Here is a 27,546-nt window from a genome sequence, read left to right on the forward strand (position 1 = left end):
TAGATGCATTTGGTTCTAGGCAAATTCTAGCAAATAAGATTTTTAACACCACTTCAAAGCATTCTTTCTAAGTTAGCGTTAAATTAATTCGCTTAAGCAAACATATACACGGACCAGATATATTTTTCCTTCCAAAGATGTGAAGTCGGAAAATATTTCAAGGACTCTGAATCTGTATTTTTAATTTTTAATAACTCAATTCCATTCACTTATTCAGATTACTTGTTAATTGAATTATATAAGATAAACAGGTTTCTGTTGACTAATTTGTTGAGACATATATACATATTAGTGAATAAGTTGGTATGTTTGACAAGCGTATTTGTTATACGTACGGGTGGACAACTACTGATAAATAAAAATTATAAATATATTTTTTGAGATTTTAACAATTTTTTGAATTTAACAATATAAATTTGGCCATTGTCAACACAAATTTGTTGTATTTCCCGATTGCACACAAAATATTTTGAAAAGGGCTTGAAATGTAAAAAAAAGAAAAGAAGAAGAGGATGTTTGGACTATAGGCGTTGTATTCTTTGCAACTGTTAATTTTAGAAAAATTGCAAGAAGTTCAGAAGCAATTTAGACGACACTATTTTTTTGAGTAGACACACTGATTATGCATGTGATTACAATTTTAGAAGTAAATGCCGCAAGAATTGGTGGAACTGAACGCTAAAATCCCTTTTTTTTTTGCGCTCAACATTCAAAAAATATTTCCATTCCATAGGTATCATAATATCTAACAATTACTGAGGGCACTTAAAGTTATTTATTGCTAAAATATCTATTTATTTCAATCCCTCGTTAGGCAAATTTAACGGGAACTAACGAAGGGTTAAAGTATTTTTGATTTTAAAAATGTTGAACCAAATTAAGGGGTTCCTACAAGCTTAATTTTTTTGATTTCTATAGTACCATTTGTTCTAAATCTACTAAATTTACTTAAACATATTTATATAAAGAAAGGGCATTTTAAATCAGGAACAAATTTAGACCACAATATCTTGGTACCCCAGAGATCTATTCATATAAAAGTGTACACATAAGATATGACCGACAAAACTGTATTTTGAAAAATAAAAAATCTTTGAGATTTCTTCCAAATACAAACACTGTGCAGGCATTATTGTGTATCTCTGTGCCGGGCGTACGCCCAAAGAGATCAGAAAGCCTTCCATTCAACTGTTTACGATGTTACCAAGGCATTCAAGAAGTCTGATTGGTCGGGAACACCTGCTGAGAAAATAGTTCTTAGAGAGATAAAACGCACTCCAGACTGCCTGAAATGTATCCTGCATTTCCTGAAAAGGAAAATGGGGTCTTCTAGCTCAATGGATCTGAACCCCTTGAACTGCTATGTCTTAGAGAGTGAGTTAAATAAACATACACGTAACACTGTTGATTCCTTGTGGGCTTTCATTCTTGTGGTAGTGGTTAGGATGGACAATGAGTTCCTCATCAACGCCTCTACCACTTTAAGGGCCAGGTTGGAGAATATGATTGAAGCTGGTTTGAGTGATTGACTACACTATCAACCCATAAATGAAAGAACAAAAGATTTGTGAATCGCCTAATTAATTTTAGGAAATAAATTTTTATATACTATATCCTTAAATTGATGTAATATATATTGTTCATGTCTTTATGTTTCCTCCAGCCCTGACCTCAACCACCTAGATTTTGAAGTTTGGGATGTCTTTGAGAGGAGTATTTGACGCACGTCTAATCTAAATTAAAGGATATGTCATATTAAATCAATGCCGAATCCTTTGTTTTCTGAATATTATCAATCATCAAAAATACAATAATTAATTTTGACTCTATAGATATTATGAAGTAAACAAAAGACTTGCTTGTAGGAGGTTCTCCTACAGTTATATTCTTTGCTAGGTAGCTCTTAACATTTAATAAACCATTCCCTATCGACCTAGCTTCAGGAGTACTTTCTTTATTTTTTTGATGAAACGCTGAATAGAATTATTGCTGTAATTATATAAACATTATTTTCCTCCAGACCTCTCAGGTTTAAAATAATAAATGATATCAGAATAGGTTTTGTGGATATTCCAAAAAAGCGTGTCTAATAGATTCCAATAATTTACCACAACCTTTACATAGAGGGCTGAAAAACAAAAACCCTGTGGCTATTTGAATTTGAGCTATGAATTTTCTTCCATCAGCTATTCGGGAAGTCGAAGACATAATCCTATGCATACAATTACTAGATAGATTTATTTCCCTAATCCATCTATCACATCTTGACAATGCATAGCCCTCTTCTGATTGGGAAAAAAATCATTTTCAAATGCCAAGGATGGGCAAATTGTGTAGCTTGGCATGTTTCATGAGAATAAACTTCCTGTAAAAAAACAACAACAACAGAGTTAACACCACTGTTATGTATTTTTAGCTGACTTCCTGAGTATTTCCCATTTCAAAGACTTAGAGTCCTGTAAATTCTTGAAAAAAGATTTCTTTTCATGAATGTAAAAACATGATTTTAATTGTTGAAATCGTTATCTGTTATCTTTCACATCGAAATATGGATCTAATAGTAATTATATCGTATCCACAAGATTAAAAAAGATTTGAATGATATAAGTATAATATTTTTGATTTGCTTAATACATTTTCACTTATTCTAAGAAAAGAAGTTATCGTCAAGCAAATGATTGAGCAACCATTAATCTTGCTTTCACATATTAAGTGCAAAATGAGATTACACTAAGGCTCCATATAATAGTTGTCGATGAAAAAAATAAGTATGTCGAACGACTCATGTAGAATTATGTGCTGCTAAATAAAAAAACCGTTACCCAACCATTGTATTTTTAATATTAATGATATCTCTATATTTTTTTAATTTAATGTAGAAAGTTTTGTGTAGAGAATAAATTCATAATCCATTTCTGCAAACCACATAATCATGCTCAAAAATAATTTATAGTTTGAGGTTATTTGGATAGGAACAAAGGACAAATAGGAGCATTTGTACTTGACATATTACAAATGTTCATTCTTTTTTATCCCTTACAACATTTTTTATTATATTTGCTAAATGGAATGCAATATTCACTTGATAAATAAATATTTTATACATATAAAGTGTACCCCTTTTTTCCTTTCAAATTTTTGACCAACTAAGGGCTATTTTTCGATTTGTAGAATAATTATGACATGAAGAATATATTTAAATAAAAACAAATTGTGAAATAAATGTATAAAGGAATTACAAGAACTTTAGTTATTTGTCATTATTTTAGTAATATAAAAACAGTAGATGAACAAGTTGTGTTTTTCCACGTTTTTTCATTATATTTGTATCAGTACCAAATATATGATTCACTAAACATTTACAGTACAAAAATATACAATGGAAATATGTAATAATGATAATAAAACATAGTCACGAATTTAAATGTGTTTGCTTTAATTTATCATTATACTGAGATTGGTACCTCATTTGAGATGGTTTTTGACATATAATATATGGGACATTCCATGTCGAGTCTATACATCCTTGTGTCATAACCATAACCAATTTAGTGATGTATCAAATTTTTCCCTCTCTCTCTCTGAAAAAATAATTTGAGCTTACCCATGCTATGTAAAAGTTATTTTGTATGGCTAAAAAAATACCAAATGTAATGATAATTGAGACATCAATAATAAAAATTTGCAAATAATTGTCAAGTTAGTTTATAAGAGTCAATTGTTTTTTAAGTAAGTATATATAGAATTCATGCAGCATAATTTGTATCATGAATATATTTTGAAATTCACATTAGGCAATAAATAATTTAAAAACAAAAACAAATCCAATAAACCATTATGTATGCCCTACATATGTTTTTTTACATGACATGGTTTCTTAATACAAAATAAATAATATTTTTTGTTTTATTATACTTGTTAGACTTGATTGTAATGCCCTCATAATTATTTAGCTTTCGTAGTAGTTGAAGTAATCAAAGATCGCTAAGAGCTGATTCTGCTTTTTTTATGTAAGAAAAGTATATTTCTAATCCTTAGTCCACATTTTCGGTTTATAAATTCTACGTATAATGTTAATCACTTTGATTTGATTCTTATGACATAGTCTAATTTTGTCATATATTTATTTTGGCAAATCTATCGATTTCTGAATAGGATCCTCAAAAAAAAATGTTTCATCAAATATTTTATGGAATCATAACTCTTTATCTTCAGCTGTTAAGAGACAAAACTGATTGTTTTGTATACATACATGATTGTGGGAGTCAGGACCGTAACTAGGATTGTTTTTGAGGGGGAATAGGTTGATTTTTTTTAAGAAATTGAACATAAGCTGACTCATTTTAAAAGGAAAAGCCGAAAATGACCCCAATCTAGGGTACACGTAGATAAATGTTGAAAATTCTGAATTATTTTTGAAAAAAATATTATAATTGGGACTATTCAAAAATTATGAAAAAAAGAAGGAAGATAAAAAGAAATAAGAACGACTTGCTTACAGATATACATCACCCTTTAATATGTCATTACACTCGGTAACTTTGATAACTAACTCTCCACCAACAAATTGTTGGATTAGACAAGAGGGAGTAGATCGCTGCAGGCTGTCTAAAGAATCTAGTGGTTATACTCGGAAAAGGCAAGAGAGATGATAACAGAGATTCTAGGACGCCCCCTTGATAACTGAACAACAAAATCAACACAAGAAAATCCTCTGATCCTGAAATAAACAACAATTGTGTTTAAATTTTTTTCGCTTTATTAACAATCAATTGGCTTTTCAGCAAATTTTACCAAATATTAGTTAGCTATTTTTAATAATGAAAATTATTGAAAATAAGACTTTCTTTGTATCATACTATTATTTTTGTATATTTAACTTTTGTTGAGTATTCTAGTTTGTGATATACTTTCTGTACTAAAATAAAGCGTACACTTTTATTTAGTACCTTCACCAACGAAGTTGAATGGAGTGTTAGTTTCTGCCTTTGTTTTTTCTTGGTCACAAGGATTACATAAAAAAGTTACAGATCGATTCTGATCAAACTTGGTACGAAGATTATACACATATAGTCACACTAAGAGGCCATAATATTTTGAGAGTTCAAGATCAAAGGTGAAAAATGCATAATGGATTATAACTTTGCAAAAAAAGTTGAGATGCATTACTCAATTGAATTTTAAGTGGAGGTTTTGCCTTCTACCAAGTTCCCATTTAATGTAGTTTAAATTTTGTTCCATTGATTTTATTAACAGATTTTTGAAAACTTTTCCAAATTTTTTTTTTTTTTTTTTGTTGTTCGTATTAAAATTGTCTTTATTATATTTTGTTACAATTTTGTTTTATGAATTCACGACATCTTTTTAAAAAAAACTATTGGACGAGAAACGGTGCTTTACATTTATAAAGTATTACACGGAAGTTTAATTTATGACATAATTCTTATTAATATTGCATGTATCATAATTCTTGACTTATGTATATATAATACTTTTTATGGTTTTTTAAAGATCAATATTTGAATGAGGATCTTAAAGGTCAGTAAACTTTGACATTAAACACCTCGACATTTATACAAATATTTCTTATTCCTTTGAATTTAAATTTTATGGCCAATATTTTTCAGCATGTTCCTGAAATATTTAATGCGACGATATCCATTTCTTTATTTTTGTTGATATTGCTTTGTGTAGGAGTTAGTCGTATATGTAGCTTTTTTTAATTGAGGTTTGTTAATTTAATTAACTATTTTGCTTGAAAGTATTGTCTTTTTTTCCTTTTGATTTCATGGATTCTTATTTTTTGATTGGGAAGACTGAGGCAATCAATGTAAAGTACGATAATATAGTTATGTAGTCATTATTGCATATAATACACCCAACCGTATCCAAATTGATGGCTACTAATATGAATCCCAAAATTCACATAAAGTAATAATATTTTTATAAAATATAAAATTGCAGGGTTTTTCCTTTAAGAATACAAATTTTATCTTGTTGAAACCCCAAACTAGTGTTGTTGCCATTTTTTAAAAAACCCTCTTTTTATGCGTTGAATTCATACAAGTATTTATATTATTAAGTCCATACAGGCATGCTCCTCCATAACTAGTCAAATACGTTCAAAGATTAAAATATTGCTGATATTTTACTTTAACTTATTTTTATAGAATATGCTATGTTGAAGATTCTTTATATAAATTTCTACAAGTATATATTTTTAATATCTTTATTAAAAATGTGAAATGTAAAATAGATTTATCGATCAAAATCTACTTTCATTTCGGAGTAGACTACCAACTTTTTTTCATTATTCATCATCAACATCCATTTCAAATATCTACTTAAAACTACCTTTATGAAATTTATTTTAAAAAGTTGTTTCTTGACATTTTTATCATTTTTCAATGTACGTATAGTTTGGTGATCCATAACTGTCACAAAAGGAATCTTGGTGTTCTTGACAACATAACTCATGTATTTGAAAAGAAAATAATTTAAACTTGAATATGAAATTGTACATAAGAACTTTACATGTTATTCCTCAAAATGGCCACCATTGGCCTCCATATAGAGCTCGAACCTCCTGAGTACACTCTATGGATAAAGTCCAAAGTATCCAACTCCCAGTCCACGTCATCAAAAGATGGGTAGGGAACCGTTCCAACCTTCCTTTCAATTGTGCCCCCTATGCCATGGTCAAGAATATTGAGTTGGGGGCCACATTTTAGTGTTCCAATGGGTAGTTGTCCTACCAGTCTGAACTTCATCGTTGTCTCATATACAAGGATTACTCCTCAGCACCTACCCTACTCTCAGTTGGAGCCAGTTGGGTGACATCCTCTGCCCATCTGAAGCCACAATTTTAAGAATAATGGGCAGTTCTTTTTCTCGAACATCGAAAGAAGCTATCTTGTAACAAAAGTTACAATAAATTGGTATAACATAAAAGGAAAAATAATAGATTATCTAAACTTTTCAGTGGAATTCTTTTATTTTGAAGGATTAAAGTAATTTTTTAAAGGAAAAATATTTTTTTGATAATGTAATAAGTTTTTTAGTTTTCTGGCTGTGACTAATATTATTGAAATTTTTGATTGTATTACTATCACTTCGTGTGGTTTTATAAAAATTCAAAGTCCACTCATTGAGGAAAAATTTGAGACATTGCAACAAAAGAAGTTAGTGGCAATAAGTGTCGCAATTTTCTCGTATTTATTAGATAAGTTTACAAAAATGTTACTTTTTAACGGTATCTTTTAAATTGCATATTCAATGGTGGCAGTTCATGGCAAATTTATGACGAATCTATAATTAGTTTTTTCAAATTAAATCTGTTTTTTCAGAATTTTTATTTCATTTTAATTTGTATTTTTACCCATTTTTAAAAGTTTAAGTCAATTTTTGAATATAAAAAGATCAATAAGCTATATAGAAGTTACTTTATTTCATTAAAATTATTACTCTTAATTTGAACATGTACTTATGTTTTATATGTAGTTATCTCATTTTGAGAAAATACAATTTAACAAACATATTTTAAAATTTTTATTTGAAAAGGATTAATGCCTCTGTTTTTCAATTATTTTTAAGTAACATAAACTAATTTGAAGGGTCAATAGTGTGTTTTTAACATTATTTTTTTCTTTCTAAATTTGATTATTTTAAAATGTTTCAACAGTTTTTAGCTACGAGAACAATTGCTAAATTTTAACAGTTGAATTCAAAAGCAGTTTGTCGAAGAAAAAAATACTAAATGGCATAATATCTGAATAAACTATGTAAGCTGCCCATAAAAATAATATTTTTTGCTAACACCAGATGTATCAAAATTTGTGTAATTTTACACTATCTACAAAAATAGTAATATAAGTAACCTATGTATCATTAATAGGGCTCTACTATTCTTTGAACTCTTGTAAAAGTGTATGCTTTCATATAATTAAACCATAGGTATGTCTAAAATACTTTCAAAAATTAATTTAGAAAATATTTTGCTATTAAAATCAATGATACAAAACATAAAAAAAAATACAATAAGGACAATAAAATAAATAATCAATACCCAACTTCTGATGTATCGAACGTTTATGCAGAGTTCACTATATATCCCTGACGTACACTGCCAAGAAAAAATTTGAAAATAAAAATTATTTCACTTATTTTTCTAACTACCTATGACTTTATCATCAGGTAACACAGTACATAATTAAGATATTAAAATGAAGATCAATAAGGATCAATATGCTTATAAACATTTATTTGTAAAAATAAAAGTATTTTTCTTTAAATTTTAGCTTTATCAAAAAATCTTCCCATTGGCGCTATAAGTGCTTTGCATTCTTACTCTTAGTTTTTCAAGATAGGCAGGTGTAAAATCTTTCGAAGCATTCTTCGAAATGATCCACAACTGATTCTCACTTGTGGGGTACTTTTTCCGTACTTTTCTGTCGATGTATTCCCACAATAGCTTTATTTGGTTCAAATCAGGAGATTAAGTCAGCCATTGCATAGTATATAAGATATGAGAGGCATATATTTTTTCCATTAAGTTTTCGCAAAGCTTGGATTTATGTTTTGGGATGTGTTCTTGTTAAAAAACAAACTTCCTTCCAATTTATCTCTGTCCAGAATGTCCAGACTGAATGGCTTACGTTTTCAGGGTAGAATGATAACCACTCTGAAGGAATTTACTATCAATCTCTCATACTTGCCAGAGATAAACATTACATATGAAATAAAGCCTGACCAAAACAGCTGGATTTTTACAGACAAATAATTAAAAAATATTTTATGGTTCTATTTTTTCATAGTAATTTTCATTGGGTTAAAGTAAAAATATCGATAAAGTCATAAACATAGATGAAAATGACGAAAAAGTATTGTTTTCGAAACTTTTTCTTTCCAGTGTATATCATATACATAGTATTGATCTAAGAAATAACAACGTAGTCGTATTTTTGAAATATTGCAAGCTTGAACACGTACCACTGTTACTCTTTGTTTTTGTTATTGCTCACTTATGTATATCATAATTCTTATGCATTTGCAGTGAATGTTAAGATTAGAATAAATACGCTAGTATGTAAAAATCAAGTAACTTTCGAAGGCAGTTTGTATTTATCTTACAGGGATCACTGGATTGTTTGTTTTTGTTAGTGAGCGCTTTAAAGATTGAATAAATTATCATTCATCCCATCATATTATTATTTTTTTCAGTTTTGATGTCAGAACATGTCATGTTAATTGATATAAGCATTAAAAGGTTACGTGTAAGTGTTCTGATGAAAAGCGAGAGTAACACTTAGGATTTCTTGGAGAGTTATTTTCTATATTATTTATGCAAAATTTGTCTTTTAGGCGACGCCTAATTACTCCAGACAATGCCAGGTACAACTTCCAGTATGTATAAACACGGTAATATATTGAACTTCTTTATTTATGTTCGTAAACAAAAAAAAAAAATTTAGTTATTATATTTAGGTGTAGGATATACACGAAACATGGAAAAATACGTTCATAGAAACATAGTATTTACGGGTTTCGATCTCAAATTCATAATGATTAAAAATGTTTAAATGATTTTTATGGCTTTGCTCTCGATATTTTTTCTTAGCTGCTGGAGTGTGTTATACTATGAAAAACAGTAAAATGAGTTTTACAGTTCTAAAAGTAGATTTTGTGGCTTATAAATTTTAAGTTCTAGACGTAGTGGGACTACCTTTGATTCTTGGGGCCGTACATAGAACTTGATAATTAGTAGCAACCAACTAAAAGGAACGTCATTTAATTCATTTTATTTTTAAATAAAAAATTTAAAAAAATAAAGTTAAATGAAAGAATTTATCTAATGGAGATATTTATACAATTGTTTAAGAAGAGACCAAAGGTATAATTCCATCTGTAGCAAGGGAATGAGTTATGTAACTGGTAAAAACCTATTTAGGAAAGTACCTCATATTGAAAAGATATCCTAAAAACAAACAAAATCATAGTTTTCTATACAAACTAAAGTATCTTTGGGTACTCTTATACGCAATTCGACGTTGCTGAATGTAAGTGCACTTCACTTGAATTTGGTTTGTGCATAAAGCCTAATTACAGCTGCAATTTATTATTTAAGTGAATGACATAAGTTCTAAAGATAAATTTGTGAAACCAAATGGAAATTTCGAGCAAAAATGCCAAATTTCGTACATCAAATTAAGTTATAATTCTTTTTTTTTTGTTTTGGATTAAAGTTATTACTTTTCCTAATTTTTCAATGTTTTGAGTCATTAATATTAGTAATAAAATATATTTTGAACATCATTTTTTATTATTTCAGACTTACGGTTAAAATATGTGAAAACGTAAATTTTACAAAACTTCAAAGAACAGTAATTCCCACTAAATTATGCACAATCTTATTTTTTACTAATTTCGTAATTTGTTTAAAATTATACAAATTTTAAGATATCTTGTATGTATTTTGGTAGTTGAAAAAATACAAGTTCAAGACATACTAGTGTACATTGGAGAGTTGCCAATTTGAACTAATTGAGTAGGAATACACATTATCATGTTACAAGTTCTTATTTTCATCTATATTTTTTTATGAAGTCCAAATACATAACGTATAATTACTTCTTCAGAAGCGACCATGAATCACACCAACCGACAGTAAATTTTATATAATAATTTATCTTGAGCAAATTGTCCTCTTACGTTTAAAAATCATGAATTCATTTTATTTTTATTTACAACTGGATTAACAAACTGAAATAAATAGAAAACATTGTTTGATCTAATAAATTCAAAGTATATATTCTTAAGCTGTTATCAAATCCCTACTGTAAAAAATAATTCATATAAAGTTAGAGCTAAATACATAATTGGCTGCCTACATGTGATGAGATTTGGTAAAAACTGATATTTGTTCTTGGTTTGAACTTAAATGATTGTTTTAGAGTGAAAATTTGGTCTACAACATAGTCTTACTTAGAGAACCGATTTTCTCTCTTATCCAGTTATACTAACTGTACTCAAATGAAATTTAAATGACGTCATTGTACCGATGTTTACAATTTGGATAGCAAGTGACGTCATTAACACTTTATATATAAAATAGAAAGTGAGAACAAAACCTTGAAGGAATCAGTTTAATTCTAAGAAAAAAAAACCTTGTTGATTTATAATTGATAAGGTAAAGTACATTGATAATTGAACACCTAAAAAATATTGTTAGTTATTTGTCAAAAAAAATTATAGAGTAAAATCTTCTTCATTTCTAATTAAAACTCGATTGTTTTAACGGTCAAAACTGTCCCTGGCTACGGAGACGGGACCAGCATTATACAAATTGCACTCAAAGGATATTTGTAGAACAATTACTGAATAGTATAGTTTCTAAATATATTCAAAAATTATCCTCATTTTATGTTAAATTTTAGCATGTCTAAGTCAAATCAACTCTGAGAAAATAAGTCATAAACATAAAGTGTTAGAACAATCACCGTCCTTCTTATGTACATGTCTTGTTTTAAATATTTATAAAGAAAAATAATAGGAAAACAAAGAATAATGTTATTTGTAATAAATTTTGTGTTACTATATATAAAGGTTAAATAAGTATTTTCCCAAATTTCCTTTATATCAGTCAAAGGTGAAACAATCTCCGTCCATTCAATGCATGGCAGTCTTCGAGGGAAAGTTCTATCACCAGTTGTCTGGAATATAATAATGAACACTCCTTTAAAGAAATTTCGAAAGGGTACAGTTAAAGCTGTAGCCTATGCAGATGATATTCTTTTATTAATTATTGAAGAACACCCTCACACCATGGTAACAGTAATGCAGAAAGCAATTGACACAGTTCTAAAATTTGGAAACAAAAAAGGTCTCACCTTTAACCCAGCTGGAAATAATTCCTATTCACAATTAAAAACACTGTCCAACAGCAAAAATGGAACAAAAACAGTATATGCTCAATTTAATAGAGTTTGACCCTTGATTTCAAATATAATAACTATCTTCAACATCGAGGGCATAAAACAGCTTTGAACCTTAAAAACAGCCAATAATAATAATAAATGTAAAACCTTTTTCTGAGGGCAACGAGGCTCTGAGAGTAAAAATTAGTCCATATTTGGAATCTGGGGATCAAATTCTATCAAATTGAGCATAAGTTGTTCCTGTGGTTAAAAAAAGTGTGATTTTGTTGGATAGTGAAATTGATAATATAACAGATTCTATTTAAAATACCATACAGGGCTCAAATATAATTTCATAAATAATTTTGTTTTGTCTTGGAGACTCACAATTTTCGCTCGTACTATTTGCCACGCAAAAAAACTGGGCACAACAATTTCTGATATCCACATTGACCTCACTATCGTTTACCCTGATGCCTTCCCTAGTCTTGTAACTATCTTTCGGTGGGCTGTTGAGATCTGAGATGACACTTTTAAGCTCTAAAAATGATATCTTGTTAGGACGTCCCCGGGGGACAAGGATACCCAACAATATCGGCCAAGTCAAAGAACCCCGATTGAACGTTTTAGAGGCCTTAGTCCCCCCCCCCCACACACAGAGCGGTTTTAAATCCTGACAGATGATCTCTGCTTCAAAAATCTCCGTTTTTGGAGTCTTACCTGTTTGTACAGTACAATTTCTTGTTCTTCTAGAACCGGAGCAGCATCGGAGGGATATCTGGGTGAACAGAGAAGGACTAGCAACTCTCGACTACTCGTCCAAAACAGACAACAAGAAAGATGATGATACTGACCAGCTTTACCTGTAAACCCGATCGAGCGTCGGTCCAAACCCTGCCTGCCGGGACCACAGCCAGCTGAGAAACGATGATAGAGTACCTTAGGACGTCAGGAAAGTTTTTTTTCCAGCCTAAGGAATAACAAAAATCATCTAAAGGAACTTTTGCTCATGTAAGACAACACACATCCCCACATAGCCAACAACACCAGGCAGTTCTTAAATCGGGAAAAGGTGGAAACGATCTAATAAAGTCCCTACAGCCCGGATCTCAATCTCTGTGACCGATTTTATCATCTGTAAGCTGAAACACCTGCTGTGGGGTAACGATTTTGATAGTCATTCAGACATCACTCGCAGCCTTCAGAGGGTGATGAAGTTACTGAACGAATATTAGTTATCCGGGCAGTTGTGGGAGTTGCCACTACGTTATCCGATCCGGAGGAGACTATGTGACATGATTAAGTTATTTAATTAAACTTTTGAATCTAATTTCTTGTCTTACTGCGGTAGGTTCCATCTCGGGGAGGGTGTTAATATAAAAAATATGTTCCATCCTAACGTTCATTTAGAAATATTTTGATTTTTTTTTGCGTCCCCTTTTTTCCCCTTTTTCTCTGAATTAAAAAAACAAAGAACAATATCAAAATCTGTGTCAGTTTGTGTAAAATAATGGTTCAAAAACATTCAAGTAGGAAATTTTTAATTATGAAAATTTTATACAAAACTATTTCTTAATGATACAGCCGCATGTCAAGAAAATGTTTATACCAACTAAGAAATAGTACTTAATAACTCTTGTGCATATATTACAAGAAATTAATGGAATTTAAAAAAAATATTATATCCTAGAATAATGTGGACTCTAGGGAAGAGTGGACTCTAATATACAAAAGAAAGTTTTTTTTTTTCTTTTCTCTCATTGTCTTTAAAATTTTCTACTCTAGATTGTTACGAACTTTGAGCACAATCAATATACAAATTTCAATTCCTTTTCCAAGCTTAAAGTATTATAAAATATTAATTTAAATTTTTTTGAGTCACTCAACCTTAGATCTACATGTTTTTGTATTTTTACATATTGATAGATTTTTTGTGGAGCAACAGGTCAAGTAGAACTATCCCTTATTTTGTTGTCCTTTGACTTTGTAGACTATAATTTCACACTGCCTCTTTTCCCTAATCTCCACCAAAATTCGACCTAAAGACTCAACAAAAAACGATACTGAGAATTGTGAAGGTTCTAATGGACAAGGAAGCATAGTTCTACTTTGCCTGATGCTCCACCAAAAATTGACAAATTATATAATTATCTTTATAAAATCTGTATAAATAAAGCAATGTTTGTATGTTTGTCGATTTCTCAATGTAAAGCTCACATTACTTGTAAATAAAAGCTAGTAACATCTAACGAGCAATTGTTGACAGTTACTCACAAAAGTTTCAGCCATTTACGGGGATGTAATGTTGTTATTTAGCACACTTTTGAGTGAGTTGATGTGACTGTTTTTGTGAAAATGGACACAAGTGAGTATTACTCTGTTGACGCAGTTTGGATGCAATTAATCCATGCTTTGGCGCCGATTAACTACTTTAGATGAAAATTGAATACATCACTGTATGTCCGAAACAAAAATACAGTCCAAACAGTGGACTACGAAGTTTTTGTCAATCGAAAATCGTAAACAATTATTTTGCAAAAACAAAACAAAACGCTGAGTACTAGTTACCGAGATTGGATTATCGTTGGGAGAAGTGTTTCAAGGAGATTATGTGGAAAAATAAATAAAAAACTTCAGAAAAAATGTCTTTTATACTTGTAGGTGGGAAACTTTTCAGACCACACTCGTATATATCTCAAAAGGGACACTTAAGAGAAATGTTGTGATTTTTCACTTTATTTTGTGGGTTTGATGAGCTATAATTCAAGACATCTGCATGGCTAGAACTTTAAAAATGTAACATAAAACCGTTGAAACAGTTTTGTAGTTGGCAATCTTATTCTTTCATCTTTTAGGAAAGATTATCTAAGTTTGAAGTAAATACGTTTGATGGATTTGTTGGGCTCAGAGTAGATTTAAAGATAGACATAAGAATAATTCCTTTCTACTTATGTCTTAGCTAGATATGGAGCGGGATTTGTGTTGGTCTCTTTCTTCTCACAGCTACTTGTATCTAATCAAATAAAACATTGTGGAAGCTAAGCTGCTCTTCCCACAAAAACTCTAATTAATTATCATGATTACAAAGTCAATTTTAGTGTTTTTTAATATACTGATAGATCATATGATTTAAAAAACACTAAAATTGACATTGTAATCATGACAACTAATTAGAGTATTAGTGGGACGAGCAGCTTAGCTTTATTTTGTACAAAAATAAAAATCAATTTTAATCTTGATTCGATATCAAGTATTTTTGTAAACAAAAACAAATAATTTGATGTATTCCTTATTGCAATCATGTGTACTCATTTTTTTCATTATTGACCCCTACAACTTGCAGTTCCATCATACATTTGTTTGGTTAACATTTAATAACTTTTAACTTGCACATTGCAGGATATCCTCACGCTTCAATCAACACATATGAATGTTTTGATATGTATGATGTTTTCATGCAAATGTATGATATAAAAGATACTTTCTTTTTTTCAATGCCAACAATTAAATTAAAAATAATTCACGAAGAAGAAACATATCTTTAAATACATTTTACCGGAGTTAAAAAAAAGATTTAAATAAATAAACAATAATTCGACATATAAGAAACATAATGGTTTTGTTATTATATGTATTTAAACCGGGATACCTGTTCCAAGTAAGTCAAGTATCTGGAAACAGTTATAAGCAACATGACACCAGTAAATACTGACAATAGAAAGGGATTGTAAAGCGTAAATAGTACATTGCCATTTGCAAAGGCTTTCATGAAATTTGCATGAAATCCCCGGAGGAACCTCACCAAGATGGCCAAGGATTTCAACATTGGTGCAAGAACAATGAGAAAACTTATCTGAGATTATCTTGGGATGTATACCTACAAATTGAAGAGATAACAGCACCTGTTAAGCAAGGTCAAAGGTTAAAGATTTAAAGAAAAATTTCATTCTTCAGATTTTGAGGAATGGCACGGCTTCCACCATTATTTTTAGTGATGAGAAGATTTTCACAATGAACAGGCTTTTAACCCCGAAATGATCGGATTCTAACCAGGAAAGGTGAGTTGGGTGACCATGAATTCAACAGGGAGCAGAAGCCTTAGTGTATGATCCATTGGGAGGCCATGAATGAGACAGGGAAGCTCCCCTTAATGTTTGTACCGGTCGGGATGGATTTCAACACCAAGGAGTACATCGGCATTATCCTGGAGGAAGGTATTGTTCCTGGAGCCCCACAACACTTCCACAACGAGCTATAGACCTTCAAAAAAGGATTGCACCCCCTTCCACACACCCAGAGAGACGCAGCTGTGGTTTGATTTGAGTGATTTCGGGGGCAAACCAGTCTGGCCCCTCCAGCCTCGACCTAAACGTCATGGATTACTCCATATGGTCCATTCTTGAGAGCAGAGTCTATTAGACAACCAGCAAGTATTTAGACGACCTGGAAGCCAAACTGGTCGTCTGCCTGGAACTCTATCCTGTAGATATGGTACATACAGCATGCAAGTCTTTCGAGAGAGAAATAGGGCTGTGATCAAGGCTAAGGGTACCCATTTCGAATAAAAGTTATGTTACATGTTTTTGAAGCTTGTTTCGACCTATGACAATAATTATAAGTAAATTGTGTAATTAGTAATATGATTAGTACTTTAATTAAGATTTAACAAAACATTCCATGGACCATGTAGATATGAAGAATTCAATTATTTGTAAACATGTATTAATACGTTGAATATGAAGATAAGACTACTGTTAGTGCTTGAGGTGAATTGATTAATTATGATCAGAACATAACAGTATATACAAAATAGAAATTGATATAATATTACAACTGAAATTTTATTGTAGAAATGATATTTGCATATTTTTGTAATATATTTATAATATTAAGTGGTTTTCATGAAAAGTTTCTGGTTTTTAATAAAATAAACAAAACAGTTCTATACGATTATTTATTTTACAGCATTTAGAGTTTTCCTTGAATATACAAAAAAATATAAATATTTTTTTAATACAGTTTGCAGTAAAATAATTTTCTTTTTTTCAAAAGGCAATAAAACAAGTTTTATACATCTAAAAAGTATATTTATTATTTCATATTAATAGTGTAGTTTTGTTTAAATAGTTTAAAAATCTTATCTGATAAATTACTTACCCATTGTCTACAAAACTAACTTATCTTAATACAAAGTACAAAAAGTACAAAATTAAGTTAGCATCATATTTATTATTTTAAATAACTGTAGAGAATTCGTTGAGGTAATAAGGTAAAACTAGTTATTGGCGATTCCAGAAAAGTCTTGTCAATAATGTTTTTAAAGAATAAATCTGGCTTGATTTACATGATTTGTGGAAACTATACCATTGCAAAATATTTGCATCAAACATGATCTGACGGCATTAATTTGAGCTCTCTAACATGATGTGGAGTTATTTGCGCTCAAACTTTCTTTCAAATTATAAAAATTAATTGAAAAAATTATTTTTGGGATATTAAAAGTTGAAGCAATTACCTAATTTTCAAGCCATGCACCCATAAAATTGCAAGGGCTGAATTTCCGAGAAAACTTTAGAAAATTGCATTTAAAGTAAAACCATGTCCATCACGTTACTACTTCTACAATTTGATTGCCACGTATGATAAAAAACTAAATAATGTGCCATATCCTGTATATCTCAAAGAAAATATAATATTTCTCTTTAATTAATAAATAAAGCTGAAAGACTAATAACAATTGAATTAAAATATCTATATATTATCTAACACCTTTTGTTTATTCAATTCAAAAATATTAAAAAAATAATTAAAATGAAAATTTGATATCTTCATTTTAATACTTTCAGGTTTTAATGATATAGTAACATCAATAAAGTAAGCATTTTATTCGCTCCAGTATATTTTTTCCAAAGATTTACTCAAATTTTTTTTGCTCCACACTTTTCTTTCAAATCTCAATGTGAATACTTTCCTTATGAATTTTCATCATCCAAACAAAAAAACAGATTATGATCTTTTGAAAAATATTTTTTTAATAACATGTTCACAATCAGTGCATGTGTATTGTCCAAAAATTATGATCTGACGTATTAGTCGCATATGGGCGTAAAGAATTAAAAAAAATATGTTAATTTCTCAAGAAGTTAAGAGATCATTAAGCTGGATTGTTATATCTATCATGCGTGTAGACCTAGTACGTGTATAAACAATTTATTGCTATGAACTTAGCATAATTAAATTTTCAAATCTTAACAATTTTCCCTGTCAAAATCAAGAGGTTTCATGTTAGAAAATGAATTGTATTTGTAGAAGTGAATACAACATTAATAATAAAATTTTCTAAGCACTAAAATTAGAAAAGGTGGCATTTTCTCTCTCTACAACAAGAAACCATCTAAATAACTAAACCTATATATTTTAACAGGGAGAAATATAGAGATTTGGAGATCATTATATAGATGCCAGCTGTAGTAACCAACCATGACTAGATTTTTTATTCAAAACTGCATAAATTTGTCACTTAAGTGTTTTAAATCGTTGCCACTATTGATAGGTAAAAAGAATAATGAAAAAAAAAAAAAAAAAAAAAAAATGATACAAGTATTGTTTTCCAATATATACTCATGATAGCTAAGTATGTATAAAATATTACCATGTAATAGCTCATCCATGAAGTAAAATACCAGAAGGTCAGTTTGATAAAAAGGCAATAATTTTGAAGCTTAACATCTTGATTAAATTATTTAAATGTGTTTAAGACTTTTTGATCTTAGATCTGTTTAGCTTCTAATATTGGAGGTTGTTTGATTAAACATTTTGGGTGTTTAATGTATGTCGGTACAAAATCAATTATACAAATACGATGCAGCAGAGAACACCCTCTCTGAGGGGACATACATTGCTCGTATGGACAAATATTTTCTTGGAAGTCGAAAAATACAAGCAAATCTTGTTCATCCTTCATAGAGCCATCACTCCAGACGATTTGTAATTTTAGGGTGTAGTGGAATTTCGAAGTAACTTTTGGTATCAATTTTGGAATCAAAGGGTTTTGAAATTTTCTCTCTTTCACGGGAGTTAATTTCTCCGTCAAATTATCTCCACAAAATCCAAGATTCATATGAAATATTTGAGGAAGGGATTTTATCGGTAATTTGAAATCTTCTACCTTCATTTTCCTACAGTTTGATCAATTATGAACTGAATTCTTCGACAGCTCTTCGTTTGCTTACACAGAGGGACATAATTATTTTTTTTTAGCGCTAAATAAGGTTTCAGCGGACATCCCGAGCAATGTTCGGATACATGTGTTTTTTTCTTGTGCATTGTTTTGATTTGATCAAAATCGGACAAAAAATGAGTGAACAGGAATAAAAAAGGTAAACGGTTTCCGATCTTCTCGAAGCGGGTGTTGATCAAAAAATAATTTCAGACATTATCAGCGTGAACTTTACGACTGTCCAGAACATCAGATGGCCAAGAAGAATGGGAAAAGAGTTAAAAGGAATGCAGGAAGGGGAAAAAATGGTTTGAATCAAGATGACACATTTCTCAAGTCTCTGGGGACCAAGATCAAGGAAGATCCAACAACATTAATGTTCCACTTGTCTGATGAGATCACCATTAGGAGGTCAGTTCATGATGACCTCGACCTTAAGAGCTTTGTCAGAACTCGAAGACATCTCTTCACCGAAAGTATAAAGGCCTGAAGGTTTGATGGATGCCAAAAATGTCCTTAATTACTTGAAGAGTCATCTGTCGACTGTGAAGATCTTCACGGTAAAAAAGGATATCGAACTTCTGCCAGGATCACTTTGCTGACTTCTGGGATAAGACATACTTGCCCTCTTCCAGTCCTGATCTCAATTTCCATAACTTGAGTGTGTGGAATATCTTAGAGAGCAAGGTTGGGAAGACATCACAAAGAAATATGCAGGAGCTGAAAGTCGGCATCAAGAAGCAGTGGGCCAACATGTCTGCAGATTATAGTGTGGCAAACTGCATAATGTTCTCCAACCTCTTTTGGAGGCTGTGATAGAAGCTGGAGGCAACCATATTGAATTATTCCTGCCAAAATTAATTGCTAAAAGTTTTTTTTAAAGCATTTTTCCTTATACTTTTCCAATAAAAAGTAATCAGGAATTGGTTTTGCTTCTTGAAGGCGGAAAATTTCCCAATTGTACTCTGTACTTCCTCCCAGAATATTCTATTTTTAAACATTTGTTCAAGGAGAGATGAAATTGCCATAACATTCATCTCTGCCAATTTGTAAGTGAAAAACATAGTAATAATCAATGACGTCGCCGTCAGATTATTTTTCATAAGGTATCAAAACGAAGATGATGTCATCAATTAGTTATTAAGGGATTATTTTACATTAAAAATAAATGTCCGACTGGAAGGTTGAGACTGAGTGCTTCTCGGGATGAGCAAAATGAGGTTCGGACGGCAAAATTTAGGGGTCAGGACCTCTACTTCAATGTCGTTTCATAAAGAGATTCTGATTCAGACCAAAAAGGACTACCTCATATAACTCTCCAAACAATTCTTGATGGGCTCAAAATATAATTGAGGCTCGAAAAAGGTTCAATTCCTGCCTTTGACCTTGCTAAATGTGGAGATAAATCTATCATGGCTGCTTCCAGACTTTTCTAATTTAAATGTCATGACAGTTAAGCTGCTCTCCTCCAAAATGTTATCCAAATTGTCAGAGTTACCCTGTAATAATTTGGTTCATTTTGGTTACACATATTTTTCTATAACTCTGATCATTATCTCTTTGTGCAAAATTATTTTTTCCATTGCTTCTTATTTTTCTTAATTTTAACATATTAGGTCAAATACAATGCGGCACTTTTACAAAACCATGGCCATAATACTTCAAAACAATGAATACAATAAGAAAAATTTCTATAATATTAGAGATGATAAACTATAGTTAAAATTTTGTAAATAGTAAAATTTATTTTATTTATTAAAGAATGAGGCTTATAATGAATTATTTTAATTAAACTATTTATTTACATGTTTAATGAAAAACAAATAGTAATTGATAATAATAATATTTTTAGGAATTATGTATTTATATTTGTAAAAAATTAATTAATTGAACTAAGCTCTAACAAAGTAATACCATTTTTTTATTTATTTGAAATTAATGATTGTTAAAAAGGTCTTTCAATTTGTACGTAAAGTCATAATTACTTTAAAAGTTTTAAATAAAGCACTTTGAAGCTTATATAATATAAGCTTCAAAGTGCTTTATTTAAAACTTTTTATAAGCCTCATGCTTTAATAAATAAAATAAATTTTACTATTTACAAAATTTTAAGTATAGTCTATCATCTCTAATATTATAGAAATTTTTCTATAACGTATTTGGTGTACGATTTGGAACCATCCTTAAAATTTGGGACAGGGCCACACACCAACTGTTTAGGGACCAATACATCCTTGATATTTCGCACGGAAAAAAACCAATAACAGATTAACAGGACGCTTGTCTTCATGAAAATTAAATCTTATTCCCCAATAACAACTATAAACGCGAAATAATCCCTATATAGCGTCACAGGCTAATTCAGATATAACTTTTTCTATCACAATATCTACTTTGCTCATCCGGCATGATTTTATGATATTTCATTCTATAATTTTTTCATGATAATTTTCAAATTGTAGCAAGATACGATCTCGGTAAGAGTTATTCTTGTGAAATCAATATGTGCAAATTCGAATTCCGGTCGCTCCTAGAGAAGGAAATTAACATAAAAAAGAGCAGGAAAAAGTGTCTAAAATTTAACCCATACATTGAACTTGCGCAATGTGCTTTTAAAAATTGTACAATTGTATCATACATACCTTAAAATTCGCAAATTTTCACTTCTCTACATATGACATATAATTTGCCTTTAAAAATATGTCCTATGTCAAAAGGACTAATGGAAGTACTATAATGTCTACGTACTCCTAATTGGTACAAACTTCTTTAATCTATTAGGGGAACAAAATTGTGGATTCATTGTTGGATAGATCACAAACTTGTTTTATTTATTGCATGATCGATGTGCTCAAAAAAAAAAAAAAAAAAAAACTTGTTGCAAACTTCAATATTTTGAATATAAATACTTCAATAAAATTTCAATAGGATTTGTAAGTTGAAGCCTTTGTTCGACTCAAAGTAGAATTGAAGATCGACATTAGAGTAATTGCTGACTTTGTTAGATAAGAATTGTTAGTTCTGCTTATGTACTTCCTTTTATTGCTGCTGATAGTTAATCTTATCAAACATACTGAAAGCTAAGCTCTTCTGTTCCAAAACATTTTTCAAATTGTCAGAGTTAGTCATTTTTCAGTTTTATTTATTTAGCGTAGCTGCAGCTGATATTTTCTACTACGCTATGTTAGTATAGTATTTCATCAGTACACCCACTAAATAAATAATCCGTTTTTTTGATGTCGCAGGGTTGCTTGGGTGCTTAATTGGCCTAATTCAAGAGGTTACACATTTAAATGTGGCAGTTATAATGTATTTAAAAAAATCAATAATTTTCTAGTTATTATGATGATTGAAATGCATAAGTTACAATAATTGGTCAATTAGAATAATACTTTTTCTCTTTAAAAATCCAGTAAAGGTAGAACTTCACATTTGCAACATCATATATTTTTGTTTATTATAAATGAATTTTTCAAAAATTATTTAAGAAATAATAAATGGCACAACCCTTTTTAAAAAAAAGAATTATTTCACTTACCGATCTAAAGAAATTGCAACCATTGTGAAGATACTAACATTAACACTCAGGATTTGGGCAAAGGGACAGAATTGACACATGAAGCCGGGTAAATCCCATCTCTGGAGTAAAGCGGCATAGAACTGAAAGGGGATGCAAAAAAGAGCGATGATGACATCTGCAAATGCCAAATTTGCAATGTAAATATTTGTCACATTCTGCATTCTACGAGTAAAAACAACTATGTAAATGACTAGTCCATTTCCTCCCAGAGCTACCACAGAAATGCTCACGTAAAAAAAGCTGAGAAGCAGAATGATGCCTGTAGGGAAGAAAAAAACAACACATTTAGTACAAATATTTCATGTTCAATAAAAAGTAGAACAAGTAATTTCCTATTCTTACGAGTAGTACATTATTTTATGCCTCATATAATTTACTCATCAGAGTCATTGATGCTCACTTTTTAAAGCTAGTTTATGCCTCTTCATGTCGGTACAAATACAATGCACTATATATACTTAAATGTATATAGAAATTTAAATTATTTATTGAAAAAGCAATTTCATGTAACATTTCAATTTTATTACAAATAAAATATAAATTTTAAAATAGTCAAAAGAAAATACATTAAGGCAACATGGAAATACGTTTTATCAATGTGGGAAATAAAATTTACATTGGGCATAAGCAAACTAAAATAATATTTTAACCTCAAGATGTTATGAAAGTATAAAATTTGAGCCCACAAAATAAATAAACTAGATTGGGCCCTCGGTGAAGTAACTAACCGAGGCAAAAGTATAACTTCGTTGGCGAATATAATCGAAAGGCTTTTCCTTCTTAACTTATTTTTTGTTGGGCCCCCAATAAAATTTTAAAATTGAATTTACAAATAAATAATATTTATATGAAATAATATTATCATTCGGTAGTTTTCTAATTTGGCCGCAAGTCTAGGGAGATATAAGTAGTTTTGAATGTGAAACCATTTAGAAAACGAATAATTTTATTGGTGGTATTATTGAAGTTAAAAAAAAACTTTCCTCGTTTCTGTGAAGTTAAAGTTTATGTACATATATTATTTTGAAAATATAACTATATACGAGTGTGTCTGTACTTTTATAGTAAAAATATTTTTTTAAATAAATAATTTGGAGCAACAAAAGCGAATTCTTTTTGAAATATTTGGGCCTCATTGAAGGAGAATAAAAAATTTGGGTCAATCAATGGTTGTGATAGTGAGCTTATTCTTCTCAACAGAGCCTGCAGGCAAGGATGTCCTGCAGCACTTTATTATTTATTGCTGCAATTGAAGAATTTTGTATAACTCTGTGAAGGAAACTAAGGGTCTTAGGAATTTCCTTATGTAATTCTAAACAATTATTTATGCTGATGATGTCACACTATTTCAGTATACTCACCACGAACACACAGAGGTGGGCAGAAGTATTTACACTACACTTTAAATTTCCTTTAAAACATTGTTTTTTTACTATAATAATTCGCAACAACTATTTATGGACAGATTCTTAATAGATGTGGCCACTATTTGCTTCAATAACAGAGTCCAGGCTGCGATGGAAGGCGAAAAACACGCGAATGACCTTTACCGTAGTAAAGGAGACCATATATCGCTTAATGGAGGACTTTAGGGGGACGAAATTGTCTTGGGGAGTCTTAATAATCTTCCTTCTCGGCTTATACTACAACTAGTAGTCACAGGGGTTGAGATCTGGGCCACTCGTCCGGCTTGACGACTCTGTGAAAATGCTTTTTCAAGCATGCAATTGACTTCTTGAGCACGTGAGCTGGAGCAGAGTCCTGAATCTGTATGAATTTGGTATTAGGAGGGTATTGGGGAATCAGTCATGGTAAAACAGCAGTTTGAATAAGCTCCACGTACACATTGTGTTCAGCCTGACAATAGGCGGAATGATGTAAGGTGGCATCAGCTTTCCGTCGCTGGTCAGGAGTCCAACGACCATCACCTTGAATAGATTCTTCGTTTTAATTACTGGAGGAACTGAGGACCTCGTACCTGACAGCCACTGATCGTTTTGTGCGTTGTAGTTACCATCAACAGTGAAGTTGGACTCGTTAGATATTAATTTGATGATGCTAGGACTTTTCTTAGAGATACTACGCAATTTGATCAACTTCTCGACACTGACTTGCTTCATCTTCTCTGTAAGGAAGTCAGTGGCCTCTGATGTTGGTGGAAAGATTTAAGTTCTCCTTGACTGCTCGGTCCAAGATAGTCCTGCTCACACTCCTCCTATTCGCGTGCACTTAAATAGAAACAACGGGGTTTGCATTGATATAACTATTCAGCTGATTAAAAAGGTTGGAGTTTCCAGCCCATGATAAATACATTTTATTTCAAGACATAATGAAAGTCGAGATGAACAGTGGTAAAGTGATATAGATAATAAGCGATATGGGTCCCACCAGTCAAACAATTTGGGAGAGTTGGGCATACCAAAACAATAAATCATATTTTACTTTTCCAGGTAACTGATAATTAGTTTGTTAATAAGTTATTATAATGTTTTTGTTTCTTTTTTTACAAGATTCTGATAATTAATTTTTTACATGGCGGATCCCCCACATCTGATAAAACTTGTTAGAAACAATTTACTTTCAAGTTAATTTCTATTTCCAAACAGTAAAATTTTGGATAAATAATTGTTTAAAAATGTACTTGGAGCGTAATATGTAGGAGACCTATCGCCACTTCATAAATGAAAGTCCCTCCATATTTATTTTCATGGAAATGATCATCAATTCGTATAGTTAGCTAATTAATTACTAAGTCATGAAGTGGCAAGTTTTGTTAAACTTCATGGCACCGAATTAAAAAACAATATGAATTTATTTATTTAGTCAATAAGGGGTACTCTATTTTTTCATCAAGACGAAAATACAATAGCGAAAAACTTAAATGTGGTTATGTACTGCAAGAAGTCGTGAGACAAAAGGAATTATAGTGACAAAACATAACACACAACTCCTGTTGGTGGACTCAATCGTAAACGTATCCTTATGCTTGGTCGACAAGCCAAATTTGCTGTCCCATCCGCTCCAGCTCAATGTAGCAGTAAACAAGGAGTTGGAGCTACAGTAGTCGAATCCAACTTGTTTGATCATAATAAAGAGAGACAAATCCTTTCAGCTTCGATCGCTCATAAATTGAAATATTTTTTTTTTACTGAATCTTAGCTTAGGATTATCTTCCCAGGTTTACTTTTACAAATCAAGCAATCTAAGACTCAGGTTTTGAAGACGATTTTATGGGCAATGAGAGATTTATTTATATGTGTGTTCATCTGAAAAAAACAGTAACATTGAATTCGTCAGAATTATCTCCCTAGCTTCAAAGTGTCTCTAAAGGTGTATTAATGCAACCCTCGCACCATATAGTAGAAGCTTTAAAAAATCATGAATATTTTTTTTATAAAAATCCAGGAGAGGGAATTAGAAGGATAAATATGTCAAGGAAAAGCTTAATCATCATCTTCAAAAATATAATTTAGAATCTTAATTTAAACTTCCCTCAGAAGTCATAAAAAAGTTTTCTTGATTAAGGACTTGTATAAGAATTAAAGTATGGAAAGAAAAATATTTTCAGGATAAATTTAAAAAGAGGCAGATAAAAACTCATTGTAATGTAAAAAAAATTTCTCAATTTGTTTAAAATATTGTTTTATAAATTTATATATATTAAATTTAATAGTTTCTCTATTAATGTTTTGAAATTTATTTGATGTTTAAATTTGTCTTATAAATGTGTAGAATTCAGAAAAAATTAGTTAAGACCTATTTTTAGAATTTTATATTTGTTTTAAATAACATCATTTTAATTAAATTTTAACAGCTCCTATCAATTCCAAAAAATTAATTTTTACTTGAAAGATGTTCAAGGTTAAAAAAATAATTTGAAATGTATTGATAATATATTTTCCATTCAACACCAAAAACCTACCATTCCTCCACTTTTCAAATAAGGAAAGATTCAATGGAGGATATTTAAAAATGTTCACATTTTATTAGATTAATGAAAGAAATAAATACGAAGAAAAGTACATGTAATAATTAATTTTTATCTCTAATTTTTTTCGAAGCTATTTAGAAATATAAATATTTAGTTTATTTAGTAACAAAATTATTTTTTATAACTAAAAACTTCCTTTGTGACGTCATTTTGCCTTTCCTACATTGATAAGTTGAAAGGAACGTCTCTGTACTCCCTTATCTCTACATATTTTGATATTGTGGAAATGAAAACAATGATAAATAAATTGCTTTTGACTTCAGCAAAGAATCATAACTAGACTCAAAGTCAGTTACATATCAAAGCTAAGTTTCAACTCTTAGTATGAGACGTTTTTTTGGATGTATTGACTTTAAAGGTATCTTTTTCACCGTAGAATAACCAACATTGCCTCAATTCTTAATCTAGTGGGGTTATTTGTTTCCTGGCCATTTCCATTCTACATTCACGTTGTTGACATCGAATAATTGAGACGGTGGAGTTTTGAATTTTTCAAATGGACTCTTTTTGTTTTGATGACTGAGATACAATAAAATAATTTGGTTTTTTTTAATAAGGGCCCTAGAGTAAAAAAGAAAAATAAATCCAAAGTTTCCCCCATAGTAATTCTATATCCGTATTCATAATTTTGATACGATCCTATTGTCACTTTTCACTACTAAATAGAAAAATAAAGTTTCTAATAATTAGAGAATTTGTTGGCATCCAACAAAGATTTAAAAGTCGATCAACCAATGTAATATTAAAGTCCATTTTTTGATTTAGAAAAAGGAGGAATATTTTTTTTCCAAATCGACGAATTAGTCATTAGTCAACACATACTTTTTAATATTTTCTCATTTTT

The 27,546-nt window shown here is 30.4% G+C and overlaps 1 protein-coding gene across 2 annotated transcripts in view; it reads right to left on the reverse strand.

The window, feature by feature from the left end:
- LOC121120034 (RYamide receptor) overlaps positions 1-27,546 on the reverse strand; it is a 200,189-nt gene that overhangs the window by 19,650 nt on the left and 152,993 nt on the right. For both annotated transcript variants that reach the window (XM_071889431.1, XM_040714884.2), the window contains one exon: positions 22,670-22,970. In XM_071889431.1, coding sequence (XP_071745532.1) covers positions 22,670-22,872 — 203 coding nt within the window. In that variant the 5' untranslated portion in view covers positions 22,873-22,970. The remainder of the gene's footprint in view (positions 1-22,669; positions 22,971-27,546) is intronic.

Source organism: Lepeophtheirus salmonis, chromosome 6, assembly GCF_016086655.4.
Source record: "Lepeophtheirus salmonis chromosome 6, UVic_Lsal_1.4, whole genome shotgun sequence".
In the NCBI taxonomy this organism is placed as follows: Eukaryota; Metazoa; Arthropoda; class Copepoda; order Siphonostomatoida; family Caligidae; genus Lepeophtheirus; species Lepeophtheirus salmonis.